This window comes from Phlebotomus papatasi, chromosome 2 (genome assembly GCF_024763615.1).
Source record: "Phlebotomus papatasi isolate M1 chromosome 2, Ppap_2.1, whole genome shotgun sequence".
Classification (NCBI taxonomy): domain Eukaryota; kingdom Metazoa; phylum Arthropoda; class Insecta; order Diptera; family Psychodidae; genus Phlebotomus; species Phlebotomus papatasi.
This window is the reverse complement of record NC_077223.1, coordinates 65,023,080-65,044,846: the sequence shown is the minus strand read 5'-3', so window position 1 is coordinate 65,044,846 and position 21,767 is coordinate 65,023,080. Positions and strand designations below refer to the sequence as shown.

General features: G+C 33.3%; 1 protein-coding gene across 4 annotated transcripts; it reads left to right on the top strand.

Annotated features, from left to right (window-relative positions):
- The first annotated feature begins 699 nt into the window (after positions 1-699).
- Positions 700-18,640, top strand: LOC129803890 (forkhead box protein biniou). Of its 4 annotated transcripts, none has more exons than XM_055850764.1 (5): positions 700-1,698; positions 7,893-7,983; positions 8,060-8,251; positions 12,636-12,852; positions 18,361-18,640. In XM_055850764.1, exons 1-5 carry the CDS (start codon positions 989-991, stop codon positions 18,540-18,542), a joined length of 1,392 nt encoding a protein of 463 aa, XP_055706739.1. In that variant the 5' UTR covers positions 700-988; the 3' UTR covers positions 18,543-18,640. The 4 variants fall into 4 exon arrangements, with proteins under 4 accessions (XP_055706739.1, XP_055706740.1, XP_055706738.1 ...); XM_055850765.1 differs by having other exon boundaries at positions 724-1,698; positions 18,364-18,640; XM_055850763.1 differs by having other exon boundaries at positions 724-1,698; positions 8,039-8,251; positions 18,364-18,640.
- The last annotated feature ends 3,127 nt before the right edge of the window (positions 18,641-21,767 follow it).

Below are 21,767 nucleotides of genomic sequence, written 5' to 3'. Positions count from 1 at the left end.
CGGTTGAGAACCGGTAAACGTTAAATGATGCGAAATAACTTTGCAACCCCCTTTCTGATATGTTTTAGAATTTGTTAAGTCAGATATTTCGTCCATATACGAAAATACTGTTGAATCATTCCTAATAGCGGTTTTTCACCGGTATTGAACCGATGATGAAAAGATAACTAATTTCTATCTTAAAATGAATTGCATTATTTTAACCCATTTTGGGAGACTTTTCAATTATGGCCTCTACACATTGGGAGCAATTTTTGTCAAAAATTGCTTTTTTGAAGGAAATTCCCTGCAGCGTTGTAGGGGGAAACGTCAAATTTCTGTCAAAAACGCAATTTTTGACGAAAATTGCTCCCAATGTGTAGACGCCTTTATGTAAAATCGGTTGTGAATCGGTAACCGATAAAGGTTGCGAAAGTATTTTTAAGATATAGCATTTAAAGTCATGAATTCGAGCATTTAACAGTTCATGGAATGCTTTGCTACCCCTTTCTGGGATTTGACTGAAATTTCCTTCACATCTGTGACTCAACATTTATGGGAGTTTTCATTTTTATCCAGAACTTTCAATCTGGGAAAAAATGCTCTGCATTGGCTGAAAAGAGACCAAAGTACGAAACATTGGCATGTGGTATACTTTTTCTCTCCTTTGCATCCTCAAGTTACTCTGGCCTCATCATCAGTATCCAATAATACAATCTCGAGTGTATTCATGTGTGGCGCATATATCAGTTCGATGTTACTTCTTCGGGAGCGATCTCAGGCAGCATCCCAAGTGCCAGACCATCTCAAAGCAGTCTTGAATCAACCATCAGTTGAAATTAGCTAATCGTCCCGAATGGACGCAGTCTTCTAAGTTAGTGAACTATCCTCGGAAATTAGGGAAATTAGTGATCTCGCGAGTTTAGTGATCCTCGCGCAATTAGGACGATTTCGCTGTGTCAGGAGAAATTGTGCAAAGTGTGCTTTTTGTGTTAGTGGACAAGGGAAAATGATAAAGAGTGAGGAGAATGTGGACTCAAGTAGCTCCAATATCTACAATCGATCCACACCCAATCATATTATGCCACCTACAACGATCCTATCGCTACCTTCGGTATCAGCCGCCGGTGAAAACATCATCGAACGTTCACTGGGCATTGACGAGAAACCTCCAGTCGCCTATCTCAATCGCCATCTACTCAATAGCCCCTTTATCCCTAGCCACAGTACAGCCATCCAGATGACCCCCACAATCACTTCCAATTCATCCTCTGTTCTTTGCAATTCATCCCAAAATAAATCCCCATCTCGTCAACCCCTTCTGCCTTATCTAACAACCCTTGGACCTCCTGCCATCTCCTCTAGCCAACACATCACTTCTCCCAACATCAAGTACTGCACCAGCACAGGAATGGAGATCATTGCACATCAACCCCCGCCGACTCCGGACACCAGCAGTGTCTCTCCCACTTCCTCCTCCGCCGGAGTCTCTGCCCAGACATCCAATGGAGTTCATGCATCCGAATCAGGATTCGGATCACCTTCCAAGAAGGTTCAACAGTCGGAAAATGCTGCACCCGACACAACCAAGAAAAGCACCAATACACGACGTCCTGAAAAGCCAAATCTCAGCTATATTAATATGATAGCAATGGCAATCAGGGAGTCTCCAGATAAGATGCTAACTCTCAGCGGGATTTACGCATTTCTGCAACAAAAGTAAGTTATTGTGCTGAATGAAAAATTGAAAAATATTAATTTGAAATAAAGGTCGAAAATATTATCATGAGTGTTTAAAATAAATTATATAAGCAAAAAGCTTGAAAATCCTTTAAATTTAGTAAATTGTGGAAAGCATTAAGATAATGAGCACTGGTAAAAATAAAAGGGTCAAATTGACCCTTTTCAACAAAAATGGATCATATTTGATCCTTTGAAAGGTTCACTTGAATCTTTTGAAATTTTGTATGCACATTTATCACTAGAGATTCTGTTTTATCGCAAATTTATTACTCTTGTCGTATTTCTCTCATCTGTGCGAACACCAAAGATGACTTTTTCATTGTTTTTATTCGTTTATTCCGGAGATAAATAGATGCCAAAACAGTGACCCTTTCAAAGGACCATCGGTGACTCTTTCATTTCTACCAGTAAGAGAGTTTAATAAATCTTCACACCGAGAAATTTTTTAACACTCATGAAACTGTTAACGGTTATTTCAGGAAAGTATTTAGCTACTTATAATTTTTAGATTAACTATAATTTGAAAAACTGCATTTTATGACAGTTTTGCATAAAGTGACGTGATATCCAAAAATTTAAAACTATGTGTTTTATAATCTTAATATTTTTATTAACTTTTAAATCAATTTTATTATAGCAATTATTTTCTTTATAATTTATCAATAGGTTTCTTTACACAGTTACACTTTACACAGTTTACACATAATAATATTTACGTCATTTTAAATAGGTGTGATTAGAAGGAATCACACCTAATATGGCATAAACAATTTTGAGCACTGTATTAAATATAAAAATTATTTAAAATTAATTTATTTAAATTAAGACAACGGTGGCATTTCTTTTTATATTTTCACAATTTACTTTTGCTCTTTAATGGTAGGAGGAAGTGGGGCACCTTTGAAATTGGGATTTTTCTCCTATGTTTAAGTGGAACTGAGCCACATCATAATGTAATTTAGCTTCTCAATCTGTTTGTGTAGCTAAATTATATCACGATAAGGCTCAATTTTATTTAAAAATAGGTGAAAAATCCCAATTTCAAAACTGACACCCACTACCCCCTAGTAATAGGAATTTTGACTCTAAATTTATGAGGAAGTTTCTAAAAATGAAAAATTTGCGTTTAATTGAAAACTTGAAATACCACAATGGATTTAATTTAGTATTTTTAAGACTAACTTTAAAGCACAAAAAATATAATCGAAAAAAGAATTATTACACAATTTTAATACTATTCTTTTTTATAAGACCGGAAACTTAAAGATATTCTCATATCTCCTTGTTCAATTTTTTTAATTTTATCTGTGAATGGAATATGTTTTTCAGTGTGAAACAACTTTTGTACAATTATAACGCTTCAGAAATTATCACTTTTAGTATAATGGTGTCTTTTTCAATATTTTTTTTTTTTTAAATTTTGAATTCTCATAATATTACTAAAAGCACTAAAAGTAAAGAATATTCTGCAAAAAATATTGTGAAAATTATTATTGCAGTTAAATTCACAATTTGAAAGCACTTATAAAATATTGAAAAGAATATTTGTGTTTTTTTTCATTGTTTTCAAATCTGCTTTTAGGAAATATATTTTTAAAATTTCGAATTTTATCTTCAAACATAGCTAGCAAAATCTCTTCAATGAATATTTGAAGTTGTTATTGATTTAAAATAGTTAATTTTATTGGCCTCAAAAGACTTCTGCATTGGCCTACACGAAACGGCTCTCACGTACATTCAGGATTTAACTCTTTCGCGTCATTAGGGTCATATATGACCCGGGGAAAAAACAATTTCTTTTGACTATTTACATTAATTGAAATCTATCGGTTTGTGCACGACATCATAATAGAAGGATGTAAGATTCTTGGCTAATTTTCTCAAGACTCCAGATATTCAGGAAAAGAAAATATTTGAGATCAAAAATCACGAATTTCGAACTTTGTGAAATGACTTTTCTTTTTCAAAATTTTTTATATTCATTTATTTTTTTCAGCAAAAAGTTCTTTAGAAATACAAAATAGAATATCCAAAGATTGTATATTGCATATTTTGATATAATAAATTACTCTCAATTTTCCAGAAAAGCGTGTAGAATTTTCCGGGTCATATATGACCCTATAGTCCCCAAGGGTAACAGTGTTTTCGTCCCAAACCTGCAGCGAAATGTAGTTGGGACATTGTTTTTCTTTGTGAAATGCAGGTGGGACATCTTGCTCCTGGACATTTCATCTTATATCTGATGAATTATAACATATTTTGCAATATTTTAGAGTATTCTGCAAGCGTCTCATATTGTGCAATTGTATTGTGTGTGAATAAATATGTGGATAAGTTTATTTTTGCCAAATACCACTCAAAATATTGTGACAGTGACTGTTCAAGGGATTACCAGGAAGATTCCTTGAACACCAGGAGTACAGTGTTCATCACAACAATCCAGTTTGCCATGGTTTTGGCCAAATTAATAACTTCAAGCAAGAAAAACTCTTAAAAAGCCCGTGATATAGATTTTGAAAATGGTAAATACACTTCCCTTGAGGACAACAGGGTCATATATGACCCGGGGTTTTTCCGAGTTTTCACGCAATGGAAAATTTTTTTCCTCTCTGAACTATTATATTTGATCATAAAGCATTAGGAAAAACTCAATTTTGCATGAATTCATCTGCTGAATAAAAGTGGGACGCGAAAGAGTTAAAACTAAATTGTCAGAACCATGTTAGAATAAATTCATCCAATTCGAACACTGACTGAGAGAAATCCGAAAAAGTTAAAATAACATTCCGGAAATGTTTATTTTACCCTGCAATATTGATCCAAAATCGGTGTAAATATTATACTTTTTAGGTGTATTAGGGGTTAAAGTTACCGTTTTTCATGTTAATTTTACCCTTAAGGGCAGAATCACATTGATAATAAAATGCTCGCCGTAGCCTCACTGTATTTCGTTAATTTACACATTTTCATTGCAATTCTTACCTAAATTTTCCATTACCGTATTATCTTATCTCATACTCGGTGGCACTAGGTGAAAATAATATAAGAAAATTGAAGAAATAAAACGAAAATACGATAAACGTCCAAAAAACTACGATTAATTTCTCTTACAATCTTTTTTGCTCACTTTTTTATCGTATTTTCGTTTTATTTCTTCAATTTTCTTATATTATTTTCACCTACTGCCTCCGAGTATGAGATAAGGTAATACGGTAATTGAGAATTTGCGTAAAAATACAAAAATTAACGAAATACGGTGAGCATTTTACTGTCAATGTGATTCTGTCCTAAAAAGGTGTAAAATTAACATTAAAAAATGTTGATATATTTTTACACCCAAAAAGTGTTAAATTTATAAGGAAAAAAAAGTTAATCGCACCGTTTTTTTTTTCAGTGAAATATTTTATTGTTATTATGAAACCAGTAGTAAATTATTACAGTTATGTTGTTTCGATGGATAACTCTAATAGCTCAGAAATTGCTGATAATAATCCCTTCAAAAAATTAAATTTGATGCAGTTTATTATAATTAACTACAGAATTCAAAAGATAAGCCTTACAAGATTACTAATTTTTGTGAATATGGGGCTTAGGTTTTGCTTTTTAAAAGGTTTTGTCCCATTCCATTAAAAAAGTTAAGAAAAATATGCAAAAATTGAAACAACCCGTGCATTAAAGCCCCACCCTCCCCAATTTCAATTGAATATGCAATCAAGAAAACATTTTTTATTAAGGAATTCATGCACTGAAATTCCTACATTTCTGTCTAAAAATTATTTAGTATAGTTCACTTATTTTGTAAACAATTGTGAAAAATTTTAAATACTGTGAAAAAATATGTAAAATTCCAGGTTTAATGTCAATTAAACTACTTTTGTTAAGTAAGAAGAACCTGAGACAATTTTTAACGAGTGAAATAGTAATTGCAAATAACAACTTAGAATATTGTAGGTATATAAGAATCAAATTCGACGATTAAAATGTATTCGTACCGTAAATGATTTTTTTTTATTTATAATAAAATATTTTAAATTGCTCGAACTCAAAAAGAGACCAAGCCAATCCCTAGAATTTTTAATATCTTTATATTATTCACTACACTGATTGCAGTATTCAAAAAGAAATTTCCTGCTTAGCTTTTAATGTTATTAACTGATACCAATTCCAAAATCAACCGGTTAGAGATATTGATTTGGAACTTTCGGTATTCTCTTCTGAGTCTTTCATAACTTTCGTTCACTGACTTGAAAAACTCCTAGCTTTATACCAACTATCTAAATCAACCATCAATTGTTTAATCGTAAGAATATGATTATACGTGGTGCAAATGAAATATATAGGGGAAAGTGGTCTGCCTTTGAATGCGGCAGCCTTTGAATATTTTAATTTTTTCATTTTTCTTTAAAGCATAAATTCTTTTCTATTAACTATTAGATAGCTATTCATAATCCTCACAAGTCATCAAAAAATGCAGACCCTAGCTCTTATTTTCTAGGTGCTAGGGCAAGAAAACGAAACTGTGCTCTAAACTGTAATTTTGATGTTCCACAATTCATGTGTTTTTTCACTATCAAAATAATTTTTCGAACAAATCTTCTATTGTGAATCATAGAAGGTTATTCTTGGATGGTATTTCTCCAAATACATTTTGATTCAGATGAGACAATTTTTGTGGGTGATAAAAGTTTGCAAATATTGCTCTGCGGCAGCCTTTGAATCTTAATGTTGTGTGCCTTTGAATCCTCTTTTTTCATACATTGAAACATCTGACAGCTTCCTGTCCGGGAGCAGAATAGAACTCCTACTTTGGTCTGACGAATGTCATACAAATACTTATAACATGCTATCTTGCTCCGGCCGGGATGTTTCAAACTAACAATTGGCAACTTCAATGGCGTTTTATTACAAATTTTCAAATGAAAAACAGAGCTTCAGAAAAATGTAAAAAGTGTTGTTGTATAATACTTTTGACTACAGTGGTGGTTTTATTGAGTGCATTAGGGTTCATGCTAATCAATTATGGGCCGTTTAATGTTACAGACCTAATATTCTCAGTGAAAGATTAAGATTCAAAGGCTGCCTAACCACATTCAAAGGCAGACCATGCAGGCTGCCTTTGAATATATCGACATAACATATTTAAGTTCCTCACCAGGAAAAACTGAGGACTTGCGAGTCCTGAATGGGGTAAGCATAGAAGCTCAATGAACAAGAGAATTTTTTGGTGTAGTGCAAAGTAAAACTCATGTTGTAGTTTACTCTGCAAAAAATCTGAAATTTTGAACATCATTTTACGTTCAAAGGCAGACCACTTTCCCCTATCTTGTGGAATTTTACAATTCGTCAGCATTTCACGACTTTGTACTATTGCCATTAAAAGTGGTAAAACCGTTAAATATCCCTTAGCTTAGCTAAACTTAATGTAATTTTAATAGTATAACTGAAACAAAGACCTATTCAAATATATAATCGTTAGACTAGATTTAGAAAATAATATTTCTTATTATTAAAAAAGAAAGACAGGTTTAACATTTATAACTTTGTGTTTTTCAAGGATTTCAAAAATAAAAACATAATGTAGAAAACTTCTAAAAGATTGACAAATACTCCAAAGAATAAAAAATGAATTATAACATCCTGGAGAATATTTTCAAAACCCAATTATAGTTCTTCTACAGTTCATTTTCTAAATACGTTTGAACGTTTGAAGTCTTCCAAGGAAATGAAATTCTAAAATTTTTGAAAAATAATATTCTACGATATATTTATTAGGCGTGGAATTTGTTTATAATAACTAACTTCTGTTTCCTGCTTGATAAAGTCCTCTTCGAGTGACATCTTCAATTTCAGTGAAGATCTCATTTCTCAAACACCCAAATTCTTAGAGGTATTGTATTTAAAATACTGACCTTTATATTATTTGAAGTGTATAACTTTTTTTTAAACAAAAAATAACATCCCACAATCGTAAAGCCCAACAGAACGCACAAGACTTCAAACTCTTTCTCGGGAATATCTTCCAAGTGGATGGGTTCATTGAGAGAAGAATATTACGCAAAATCAGCAGGAATTAACTTTGCCTTAAACAATTCATAGATAGATTCATTTTGCTGACTGTCCAATCGATAAGAAAGACTATTGATATGAGTTATAAATGGTATTTCCCGCAGATTTGACTTCTTCAAGGGATCTTATGTGGGCTGGAAGAACTCTGTGAGACACAATTTGTCCCTCAATGAATGCTTTCAGAAAGTGCCAAAGGTGAGATCTTAGAACTTTCTTTTTATTTTATTTATGATGCAAAGATGGACTGTAGATCATGATGTTCTGTAAACAGAATGCGGGAATTGGAAAGTCAGGAAAGGGTCACTATTGGACTATTGAGGCCAAATCAGAGTACATGTTCCAGGACGAGAGTTGCCAAAGAAGACGTCCCAGAGGCTACCGGAAAAAAATGAGTACGGCACCATATCCCCAACCAAACAATTTCTATACAACAGCCCCCACGTATGAATCTACACCAATTACGGTAAGTTTACACTGAGTAAAAAATGTATATTGCATAAAGTATAACGTCCTTGTTAATTTAAAGTTCAATTGAGGTTACGATAAATTGTTTAATCTAATGCAGCTTTTGTATGTTTCTATAAGTCGTAGTGTTTACGAATGGTTGTTATGGTTTTGTTTATTTACATAATTCTCACTTGAACTTCTTTTTAACCACTTTCAAATGGATTGCATACCTTTTAGAGAATATTCCTTTGACCCTGAATTTAAACAATAACTCTATGTTTTCGTTAGACTAAAGAATGATCCTTTGGAGTCTTATGAAATTTTTGAAAGGGAGATATTAAATTTTTTTAGCTCAATTTATTATAGATCCATCGGCAATATAGCGCAGTATCTCTATTCTATATAGTATTACTCTACTGTTAACCTTCTGTTATATTGTGCAACGAAGTTCTACAGATGTTCACATTAATTGTCATAATTATGTTAGTCTTTCAAGTTACTCTTTAGGGTCCAAATAAACTCAAGCTAATCCTCAAGAATATTTAGCTTGCAAAATTTGGCATTAAAGAATTAGGTACAGTAAGTTTATGCAAACACTGAGAGAAATCTGAAAAAGTTAAAATAACATTACGGAAATGTTAATTTTACCCTGCATTATTGATCCGAAATCGGTGTAAATATTACCCTTTTTAGGTGTATTGGGGGTAAAAGTTACCCTTTTTCATGTTAATTTTACACTTAAAAAGGTGTAAAATGAACATAAAAAAATGTTGATATATTTTTACACCTAAAAAGTGTTAACAGGGAAAAAAGTTAATCGCACTCTTTTTTTTTCTCAGTGAAGGACCTCTAATTCATAATCCTAAACCCTCAGTGTTTCACAATTTAAAATTAATCTTTACTGCTAAATTTTACAGGCTAAATATTTTCGAGGATCAGCCTGAGTCTATTTGAGCGCTTAAACTTTGATTTATTTAGGGAAAAAACTGGGCTGGGACTACAAAAGTAGGTTTAATTAGGTAGGGGAGACCAGGGGAGAATTAGTCACGTATAGTATCAGATAGTGTTATATTGTTTGCCTTCACTGAGAGAAATCCGAAAAAGTTAAAATAACATTCCGGAAATGTCAATTTTACCCTGCATTATTGATCCGAAATCGGTGTATATATTACCCTTTTTAGGTGTATTGGGGGTTAAAGTTACCCTTTTACAGGCTAATTTTACCCTTAAAAAGGTGTAAAATTAACATTAAATAATGTTGATATATTTTTACACCTAAAAAGTGTTAAAGTTACGAGGAAAAAAGTTAATCGCATCCTCTTTTTTTTCTCAGTGTTCGAAGGAATATTGAGGAAACCATTCTTTATTCTTAATATATACTTTCCTTACTATTCATTGAAACATTTATCAGCCTCATACAAACGTTTTTTGTAGAAATTATACGCAATAAAAATTTCATTTGGTGGCCAATCTACCCCGGTCTCCCCTATACTTAAATAGCATAAATTTGATTTTTTTTATTGATTTATTTTGTTTTATTGGCTGATTTCACCCTCTGATGAGTAATACGGTTTTATTACTCAGGGCTTAACCACATGGTTTCTGAATTCTTATTGGAGGAAGGGTGGTTCTTCCTGAGTTTATTGAACCATAATTATCATAGATTCAATTATCTCACTACTCTTACGCATTTAAAAAAAACTGTGTTATAGGGTTGACAAGAAACCACTTTTTGTTATTAAAAAATAAATAAATAAATCAAGTTTAAAAGCTTATTGCCCATCGCACAATAACTTTTGTTTGTAAACATGTTTTCAAAATTTCCCATGAGAGTGAGCGAGATGACTAGATCTAGATCTCACTCACTCTCATTTTAATGTCAAGAACATGTTTACAAAAAAAAAGTTATTGTGCGTTGGGCGTATATCACCAATGAAACCCTAGTAACACAATCTTTAATAATAAAATTAATTTAAATAACAATTACAAGTAATAAGAGAAATAAAAGAACCCCATAGTGATATCCTGGTACTGACGATCTTCCTGACCCTAATCTACAAAATTTAATCTTTAAAAAAACCGCGAAAACGCAATTAGTCAACCTATGTAGAAGATTTATATGGGAACCGAAAGTTCGGGGCAAAACCCAAAAAGTGTTTTCCTTTTAGAGTGCGTAATTTTAGTGATGGTGAATACCTGAGGTAGAGAAGACTGGGGCAAAACTTGTCAAAATGCATATTTAATTCTTTCACGAGTTCTGAGAAAACTTAAACGTTTTATAATGAGCATATTCTTATAAGAAATTTACTGCTCTACAACATTGCAGAAGACTATTTTCCTGTATCTCAAAAGAAATGTGATTTTCGAATCATTTTGTAAAAGTCGATTTTGTGGAGATTCTCAAAATTGCTGGGGCAAATTTTGTCAGTTTTCGGATAATTTGTGACATTTTACTCTCGCAAACGTTAAAAATATCAAATAGGGGAAATGCTTCTAATTTTGTCCAGTTTCTTATTTTAGACACTTTGAGGATAACATTGGACACTAAAAATAAATTGATTAAAATGATGGATTTTTATTCCAATATTTGATGAATAATGAATTCTATCTAAATATTTGTTCTTTTTAGAATATTTTAACACTAAATACGTTAAAATTTGAATATGATTTGAGTTGAAATTGATTTGTTGAAAATTCAGTGTGAGCAATTGCTTACGAGAAATATGACAGAACTTCGTAGCTTACTTCAGTCTTATTTAGTTTTGGTGAAGTACTAACAAAGTTTGTTCGCTGTTTTTGAGTGATATTATTGAATATTCATTGAATATTGTGTTGATTCACGTTACTGATGATTTGTACATTTGACCTGAAGTGAGATTTGCCTTGTGAATTATATTTTTCGTGTGAAAAATGGGAATTTTTTTAAGACATTCACCAGTGAGGTGATGATTCTTATTTTGGACAGGTGTTTTTCTCACGAAATTTCGTGAAGTTTTAGCTTTTGTGATGACTAGGTTGGACAAATGCCTGGAGAAATGAAGGAGCATCATCTCTACGAAAGAGATGTAGCGATAAATGCCTTGAAAGGCTCCCGGAAAGGTCAGGGAATGAGCGAATCCGCACGTACTTGGAGTACCGAAGTCAACACACTTTAATGAATGATATGGAAAGTTTCCGGGCTTCTTGTGACATTCCACGTTTCCCTTACATGACCAGGAAGAGGACTTGATAAGATTGGTTCATAAAATGAAGAACAATGGGCATCCTATTGAGGCGGATTATCTGTCCAAATTTACAGCCAAGTTGGACAAATTAATAAACAAGTTGTTCAAAATAAGAGTCAAATTCACCTCTACATATCAATTCATTTTTAAACGTATTAAAACTAATTTTAGTAAAAATGAGATGATAAATAGCTTGCCAAGTTTCTAAACAATCCTTCTGAAAAGAGAGTAACAAGAAAAGTCAATTAGTATTGAAAATATGGCACTTCAAACTTAGGATATCGATGCTTATATGCAGACTGTCCAAAATTATAAGCACTTCCCCTAGACATATTTTTATAGGAAATTTATTCCTATACAACTTTGTCGAAGATAATTTTTCTCTATCTTAACGAGAAATGTGCTTAAATTGAGCTATTTAGTATTGATATATTCTGTAAGCTAAATATTCCAAAAATAGGGTGCAAAATTTCATTATTTTTTATTTAACAAAATCTGTCCTCGAATCCCTTGAAACTTTAACCCTTTAAGGACGAGAGGGTCAAAAACTGGGGGTCTCAAAAAAATCTCTTTTTCTGACTTTTTAGAACAAAACATTAGCTCTACACTGGTAAAAAAAGGAGGATCATTTTGATTCAAAAATGGATCAAATTTGATCCCTTTACAAAGGATGGATCAAATTTGAAACTTTGAATGCATATTTTTCACGATACAACATGTTTTATCGTAAACTTGTTACTAACAACATATTTCTCTTATCTGACGGAACACCAAATGTAACTTTTCATTGTTTTTATTAGCTTAAATAAATGTAAAAAAAATTATACATTCGAATGGATCCTCGGTGATCCTTTCATTTTTACCAGTGTAGAAGGCCATAGGACAAATTTCATTTTTGGGTCACCGGTGACCCAATCGTCCTTAAAGGGTTAAGAAGGTTCATGAAGGCTATCTATAATAAAAATTTCAAGCCTCAGTCCTTTTTATTTTAGAAAATAGTGAATATTGAAATTTTCGTTTGACAAATTTTGTCCCAGTCTCCCCTATTACATATTAAGAAAATTGCACCTGCGCCAATTTCTCATCGTTCAAATTACGGGATATAAAAGTTTTTTGCCTAATTTTACAAATTCAATTTATCCATCCAAATACAAAATCGTTCAATTTCTTCACCAGGAACTCTCTAACTGCTACCCATCATTTTCTTATGAATATGCCACTGCTCCGGCGTCTTTCACGGATAATTGGGCCTATGCCTCAGAGAGTATTGGACAGTATCAAAAGATTTCGCACACATCGATGCAGGATGGTTCCCCGCCGCTCAACCAGAATCCTGCCCAAGTGATCGAGTACGGATATTCCTACAGCCCAAGTCCCTACTCCATCGACAACAGTAAGTCCACAACAAAGTCTATCAAAGTATCATTAATTGTGCACTCTCATAAATTGTCAATATGATTGTGGTTGATGCAATAATAATAATATCTTAAATTTACGATCGCAAGAGTGGTCCAATAATCATTAATCCATAATGTCAACGGGTCCATTTCAATTGCCATAAATTTCAAGAATTAAACCCTCGAAGATCAAGTATAGTTTGAGTAATTAGAAAATTGTTGACACTGAGTGATGGAGTTGTTGGAGAAAAATCCCTCATAAAATCTCGACGAAGATTGTCCTTCTTCACCCATGGAAGATGATGAGTTTTCTCGAGAGATTTCTTTCATGCATTTCTCACTAACACTTTCTGCTCCTTTTTTCTTTGGGGATCTGAAAATCCATCCAACACTATAAAATACTTTTGAATTATCTCAAATTACATCTTTCATCACGACGTTCACCAAGTTTCAGCTACTTGAAGTGATTCTAAATGCTACAATTTTACTGGGAGATTATTTTCCATTTTAATTGGTTTTTGAAGAGGCTCTGGAACTATCACTTGATACATTATGATCCCTTTCAAGCACCTTAGATTAAGGAAAGTGTTTAAATAAATATTTTATTTGACGATAGATAAATTTTTATTATATTTGATAAGAGCTCCTCTTAATGGCTTCTACACACTGGATAAATTTATCTCCATGTTTGAAAAATATCCCACACACGCATAGGAAATTGGCTTCAATATGGACATAAATTTCTCAAGTGTGTAGAGGCCATAAGCCTGTCAGAAAATGCATCGTAGTTTGCACGAATGCCAGCCTTCTGAATTCCCTGCCATTTACGGTGAAAGGCTGTCTTCAGCTCATCGACACTTCGTTACTTTTTGTCCTATCCTTGACCAACAAAATATCTCTTTTGGAGAGGTCAAGCGGTTTTGCATCCGGGAACCGCTGAGGTCATTGTGCTCCAAAATTTGAAAAAAGAAACATTATTTTTTAGCCAATCTTGTTTGGCGCGTGATTTCTGCAACGGTGCCGAGTTTTGTTCAAACTTCCAGAATCGTGTACCGAAATTTTTGTATGTCCGCGACTTCAGGGGTCTTTCCGGGAGAATTTCCAAATACACATTAGCATTCATATTGACGCTGTAGCCCAAAAACCCCAATGGAAATCGATAATTTGCCATCACAGAAGTCCGGACCCTCAAATACGGTAGTCTTTAACTTCCGGTGGCCGTTGAGGCCAAAAAAAGCAAAACGGTAAGAGATATTGACTTCTGGTCTTCGGTGCCCCCCACAAGTCAATATTCTCTAGCAAAATAACTCACTTATGTTTTTTTTGGCTTTGCTCAAAATTGGTCCTGACGATTTCGTTCATTTTCGGATATGTTTTAGAGATAATCCAGGTGAATATGCCGACGTCGACATATAACTCCAGAAAAATCGCCATCTTGAATTATTCAAGATCTAAATTCAATTACACTTCAGTGTCTAATTTTCGACAAATTTAGTTAAATTTAGATATTTTTGAAAAATCTTGTAATTCTAAACCCAACTGCATCGGTCACAATCCGTGATGGATCGGTCAAGTAACGGTAATAGCTCTATTTTGAAAATACTATTTTTCGCATTTTTTCAGTCTTTTGACCCATATAAAATTCAAACGGTAAGATATCAACTTACGGTCTTGAATGACCTTTCTAAAATGACATAATCTCTGAGCTAATTTTTTTTCTTTTTCCTCCTGTCCCCTTCATTCGTTGGCTGACCCTCTAAAATCCGTAAAAAAAATGAGTTTTTTCTAACTTTTCTCAAAATTGCTATCCTGAATTATTTAAAGGGCAAAAGGGCCTAATTTTCAATCGATTTGGTCAAATATAATTAATTTTAAATATTTATGATTTTTAAAATAACGTCTTTCTGAAATACTCTCTTCTTGGACCATTTTCAATTCCGAAATGATTTTATGACGATTTATAGACAAATTTAAATTGATATTAATCTTTGAAATTGATTTCTTTTATTTTTGGATATTTTTGGGGGTGGTCCAGGCAAACATTTTGTCCAAACATACCTATAACCTAAGAAAAATCGCCATCTTGGATTTTGAAAGTCAAAGGTCAAACCACTTCGCTGGGCCTATTTTTCAACCGATTTGCTTAAATTTGGAGTTTTTGGAAAGGTCTTGAAATTTCCAATCCGATTGCATCGGTCGCAATCGGTAATGAATTGGTTAAGTACCCGTAAATGACCAATGTTTTTTTTTAATATTCCTTTTTCAGTCCATAAAATTGTTACCCATCTAGAAGCGAAACGGTAGAAGATATGAACTTTGGGTCTTCGGAGGACCTCCCCCCCATAAGTCGACCCAAGGAACATTATTATGATTTTTATTTTTCCCTCTCCCTCCTCCAACCCCTCCAAAACTATGCTTTTTGGTTTTTCTCGAAAACGGCTACTTCTTTTATTTTTGGAAATGGTTTGGAGGTGGCCCAGGTGAACATTTCGTCCAGACATGCCTATGACATGATCTAAAAAAATCGCCATTGAATTTTCGAAAGTCAAAGTTTAACTGGTCTTGAAATCAGTAGGGGAAAGTGCCCATGCTTGATACTGTAAAATGATGTCCAAGGTTTGTGATTATTTTCTGATTAACACACAAACCGAAGCGATTCTTCCACTATGACAAAAAAAATGTCTCACTTATTAGGTTCATAATCCAATCTCACATAGTTCCTAGAAATCCTTAGATTTTCTTCAAGAAGAAAATGGAAATTCAGTAGCGATTTTTATACAAGTTGGGTCCGGGGCCTTCCTGTATAATAAATTGATTCGACAATTCGGAGGCCCATTTTCACTGCAAAAATTTCACCGGATACAAAAAATTGCACATCAATATTTAGACGGAACTCTAATCTATCTGCTTAAATCGTTTGTACGACTGGTTATTTGTTTTAAAATCACTTTTATGTAATTTTTCTAAGCCATGCTTTTAGGACATTAGGGCGCTAGAGAAAACCATTTTTTTCACTTTGAGTCCATGAAAATGTCACTCTCCAACCTTAAAATTCAGGCAACAGGGTTGAAGGTTATGTCAATTGTCGATAAAATTGGAAGATTACAATAGGTGTAATTATGAAATAATCACATCTAATGATAGAGTTGCCACATTAAAATTATCATTCATGGATCCTTCTTAAAATATAGGATGGACACAGGTAGAATTTATGAATTTGCCACCAACCACAAACACAGTGTCCCCAAGTAAAAATATTTTTTACATAAATATTAGTATTGATGAACCCTCCTCTAGGTGCCTATGATAGCAGTTTTCCTGAACAGCGGCATTAATTAAGAAAAAACTTATGAAGTATAATGTATCGAAATTACAGTTTTGGACCCATTTTTGATTTTTGCTCCCTGAAACTAGGAAAAAAGAGCTAGAATCCTAATTTTTTTAAGGAAATGTGAGGCTTAGCACGAGCTATTGAAATATATAGCTATGAGTCATAACTATTGATTAACATAGGAAAAAAACAGTTATTATTAAGCTTGGATCGTATCAAGCATTGGCACTTTCCCCCACACTCAGTCCCGGGATTATGCACATTTTCGTGACCGAAATAAACGCGCGAAATGGCTTTATGCATCGAAAAAGTCTGTATACCCGCAGGCGATTTCTTTTAAATGAATCGGCCGTAGCACGAATTTCGCGCGGAGTAAAAGTAGTCAGATCAAAAAGATTCAGTTAAAAAAATCATTAATAAACAGTATTCTTTGACCAGAGTTCTTCAATAAATTGTTAGAATATTTAGAATTTTTACTTTAATAAAAGAAATTAAATTTTTATTCTGAAAAATGAGCATAGTGTTTTCAAATTTCGTGCATCACAGAATAGTATACATTCAGGCGTATTTCACAAATGATATCACAAATTGACTCCCAATGGTAGGCAAACTTGCATAATTGTATGTGCATAATTCCATCAGGTGCATAAGAGATTGAGAAATCCGAAAAAGTTAAAATAACATTCCGGAAATGCTAATTTTACCCTGCAATATTGATCCAAAATCGGTGTAAATATTACCCTTTTTAGGTGTTTTAGGGGTTAAAGTTACCCTTTTCATGTTAATTTTACCCTTAAAAAGGTGTAAAATTAACATTAAAAAATTTTGATATATTTTTACACCTAAGAGGTGTTAAAGTTACGATGAAAAAAAGTTAATAACACCGCCATTTTTTCTCAGTGTAGGAATAATGTAAAGTGTTCGAAGCCAGAGTGCATACGAAGCCTGAGAGCCTTCCTCAAGTGATTTATGTTTGGCTAACCCTATAGCCAACACCCGCAGCGATTCCATTGGATTTCCAGCAGCCTTTTCTGCCATGTCCGCTGATTTTGATTTTACCGCTAAAAATCCGCGTGGAATTCCCTGGATTTTACCGCTCAAAATCCGCGTGAGCTTCCGAGATGGAATTTGACGCTAAATTTCTTCCTAGCGTTTCTTGGACGTTTGCGGAACTCTGTATAGGACCGTCTAATAAGAAATGTCCGTGAGTTTCCATGGACTTTTCTCTGACGAATATTTCCACGGCTTTTCCTATGGATTATTAGCGTATAATCGGCAGTTAGCCCTTTAAAAATTTGGAAAAATCCTCTTTATTTCCACGAAATTCTCCGTGGAAATTTCCATGCAACGACCTTAGAGGCTTCCGTGGTTTAATATTACGGAATTCCACGACTTTTCTAGTGGATTTTTTAAATATATTTTTCTTCAAAATAATTCCAAAAATTGATTAAAAATTTCGTGAAACTTTCATAGAGAATTTCCAGAAAAAAAACATCCACAAATATGGACGATCAGTGCCAATTGGCAACTTAGAACTTCGAGAGTGTTCATCGATCAGACAAACACTCAATTGTTCTACTTTTGAATTGAAAATATTGCTATGCTACCATATCGTTCATTTGAGTATATCTAGCTCGCAAGAATTATAGCGTTAGGGCGAAAAATAATTGCAGAATTTTCGCGCTTACTTCCATGGAGACTTGGTCGGAAAGATATCAGAAAAAATATTCTCGGAATATTCAAAGGAAATTTTGAATCAATATCCAGGGAATGCTCTCAGATATGTTGCAAGAAAATTTCTCGGACTTTTTTTTCCAGGAAATCCACGCGAAAAAAAGCTGATAACTCCACAGAATTCCAAGCGGAATATTAGCGTTTATTTCCACGGAAACTCTCGCGGAAAAATAGAAGATAAATTCCAGGGAATTTTCTGTTACTTCGAAACTTTGCAACCGATCGGCTACAGGGAAATCTTTGAATGTTGTCAATGCTTTTAAGGTTTAACCAATCAGAAAGAGCTATAGGACTGAAATATTCTATGATCTTTATTGGATTAAGATTCTCAAACCACAAGAATTTCATACGAATATGCGAATGCTTGTAAAAATAAAGCTTTGAAAAATATTTTTTAGGTATTTATTCATCATCAAAGTAGTAAATTTCTCAATGTCAGCAGGTATTAGGATGCCCACGCTCTCCCAGATGCCTCCTCCACTTCCGACGATGCCTCCAGTCAGCAATAGCGGTGGTGTCTTGATGGATCGCAAAGGTGGTTACACTACTCCGATGACGCCTCCGTCTGCCACTCTGCACCACACACCGGCCAATGGATCCCTGCCTCATCAGTATTACTAGGGGCCACTGGAAATGAAGGCTGAGTCAAAAATTCGTGGTTTTCTTCTGTACGGAAAATTATATAAAATAAGATATAAAGGCAAAGTTGGAAAGAAAAACACTGTGTAGACGTATTCTTATTACACTTGTCTTCCTGCCCCATGTAAAGCCCATGTGAAAACTATAAAGTTCTCCCCCTTGGCTGATCCTTTTATCCTTTATGGTTTTGGTGCATCTTCTGTCCACTGTCAATGGTTCTTTTTTTTGCCTCCATCCGCACATGATTTCCGAGTGCAAGAGCAGCGAATGGTGGTGAGCTAAAAAAGATCACGGAGCAATAAATTAAAATGTAGGATCGTAAAAGAATTCGAAAATGACGCTTCAATGTAAATATTTACATCTCGTAAACATTTAAAGTCGAATCAAACGTAAACACAACGGCCATCCTTTCGCTCATTAGACACACTCTTGCACACGCAGTTCATCCCTGATGCTGAAGCATTCATCCTCTTCCCAGAGCTTCCCATGAGACAATTTATTCCCGCGGGAATGGAGCGAATAATTCACGCCATGTGATTTCTATCAACGATTTTGACTTCTTTTTTTTTTGAAACTGTTCCGAAGTGATACAAGTAGAGACATCTATGGCACGTGAATATACTTTAGGTGAATGCTTTTGATGAAGAATGAGAAAGTTTTTTAGGTGTCTTTGCTAAAATTGAGCACAAACTGTGCCCAATGTGAACTTAAGTTTCGGTAACTGAACGAAATTTGTGTATTCGATGATACATGTTTGAAGCATTTCAAGTAAATTCCAATGTCCGCAACAAGAGGGCATGGCTTACTTTAAAATTAGAAATTGTAAAATCTCAAACTTAGAAACTATAATTTTAGTTTTTCCAAAAACGAATTTTTTAGAGAAATTTTAAAAATATGGAATATGCGTAGCTTTTTGAACTCAATCAAACATTTTCCTGCTCTAAATTTATTTAGTCTGAAATTGTAATTAAAATTTTAATTTATGATACAAATATTTTTTATGATGAATGAAATAAATACACAGCAGAAATCTTGGACATTTCTTCTATTTTTAATGAGTGGTAATCTCTATAAATTGGCTTAATGTCTTTCTCAGGGGGCTTCTCAATCCACAATAAGAATCCCGGAGAGATTTCTGCATAAGAAATCTATCAATTTCAGTGGCTCCCAATTGAGCGATCTGTTGGAAAAAAAATTAATCTAGGATATTTTTCACACTCACCCAAATTCATCGAGGTGTTTATTTATTTACTTTTTTCTTGAGCGCCTCGCAGAGCACAGGTGTAACTATATTTTATTGTTTATACGATGATATTTATTTATTTATTTATATACACATTTTAAAAACCTTCAGGCCGAGGAAAGCTCCCGTACTCTTGGGTGTATATTTTTCTTCGAATTTTCATTCATACCACAACACACTGCACTTTTTTTCTGGCCTTTCTCCCAAGGGAAAGGAGTGGTTTGATGGGGGCAAAATTAGGTGCTAAGAAGGAAATTCTCGAGACTTATTCACAACCATCTTATAGTGTGAGACATTTCTTATGCAGCCGGTTTTCTGGTTTCGTTGGCGACAAAGTGTCTGCTAAAGATTATGATTTTTTTTTACATTCAGGGATTCAGGTTTAGAGTTTCTGTGAAATTTTGAAAATGAAATGTAGAAGAAATGAAAATTACAATTTGATAAAATTTAATAAAATCTAAGAATTTTTTGCTAAATTTAAAGAAATTTCTCAATTGTAAATTGAAATAAAAATTGAAAAAAATAATAATTAGTTCTATTGCAATTACAGTAGACTCTCTCAATCCGGCATTTGGGGCAAAATGTCAACCAAATTATCGGGAGATTTTGGCATCAAAATTATTGTAAGTTCCACAAAAAGCGCTCAATTATAAAGAATCGTGATAAAATAAGAACAACTAAGGTAAATTAATCTAATTCAAAACCTTCTGCAAATGGAAATTTTTCGCCACTCCAAATGGAAACGTCATTGTTTTCATGATAAATACAGTACTGAATTATTATATTTATATATTTTCTATAGCACAGTTTCATTATTTACTTAATTTTACTCCAAATAAAGCGAAAATCCATTCATATTCACAAATTTTAATTTGTTAATTTCTCAGAAAAATTAAAAGTGTACCTTTTCTCCATCGAATTTTTCATCGATCGTCCATGTTCTCCAATGAAAAACAAAATAAATTGACTGTTGTTTATTCGTTTTGTTTAACATTTATGTCATATTTCTGGCTAATTTTAGTTAAATTAAGTGCTAATCTTAACTGTTAACGGTACGTGAAGTTTTCAAATGAAATAAATACCTATTTCGTGAACAAAAAGGTTTTTTCTGAAGTATCTGCAAATGCTTCAATAGGAAACCCTGGAAATATGTTTTTTTTTTGGAGAAATTTTCTTATTGTTTTAGACTTTAGACGGGAAGGGAGAAAAGACCAGGAATAAGAAGAAATCCTGCACTCAGGAGCAACTCAACAAGGTTTTAGAAGTCTTTATCGCGGTTTCACTTACACTGTTTGTCTCCAATTAGAAACTTTCCTTGTCTCCATTTGGATTAATATGTTTCCAATAGAAGCATTTCACACTCGCGTATTTTTCTTGTATTTAAGAAGTTTTCAAATTATATCTAATGAATTTTCACTAAACAGTAACATTCTAGAAGAGTCAAGGAGCAAATTTATGTAATTCTCTTTAGAAAAAAATATGAACTTATGTGTTGAATTTTCTGTCAAAGTTAAAGCGTCTGGAAATGGTTTTGAATTAGAACATTTACCCTACAGCGTATTTGAACAAGCTTTTTTTTTTAAATCAAACGTGAAAATTGTCTACGAACTTTTGCGCCCGATTGAAAAAGAACCGATTGAGCAAGACCTTACTGTAAGACAAAAGTCTTATTCTTTAAATTGTGAGACATCAATTTGGAATCGATTATTCATTATTCTTCTCGGTTAATTTCAGCTCCCTGATTTAAAAATTACAAGTTTTTGGAAAGTGTGAAATTTTTCAATTTTTGCTAAAACTTAATGTTTTTAAGGCTGACATTTTATTGTCACTAATTAATAAAAGGAATAACTTCTAATACTCGTTTTAAATAATAATAATAATTATAATGGTAGCACAACGTTCCATAGAGGAACTAGGTCTTCCCGCAAGGGGAGTTCGGAACATCCATTATTATTTTTTCTTAT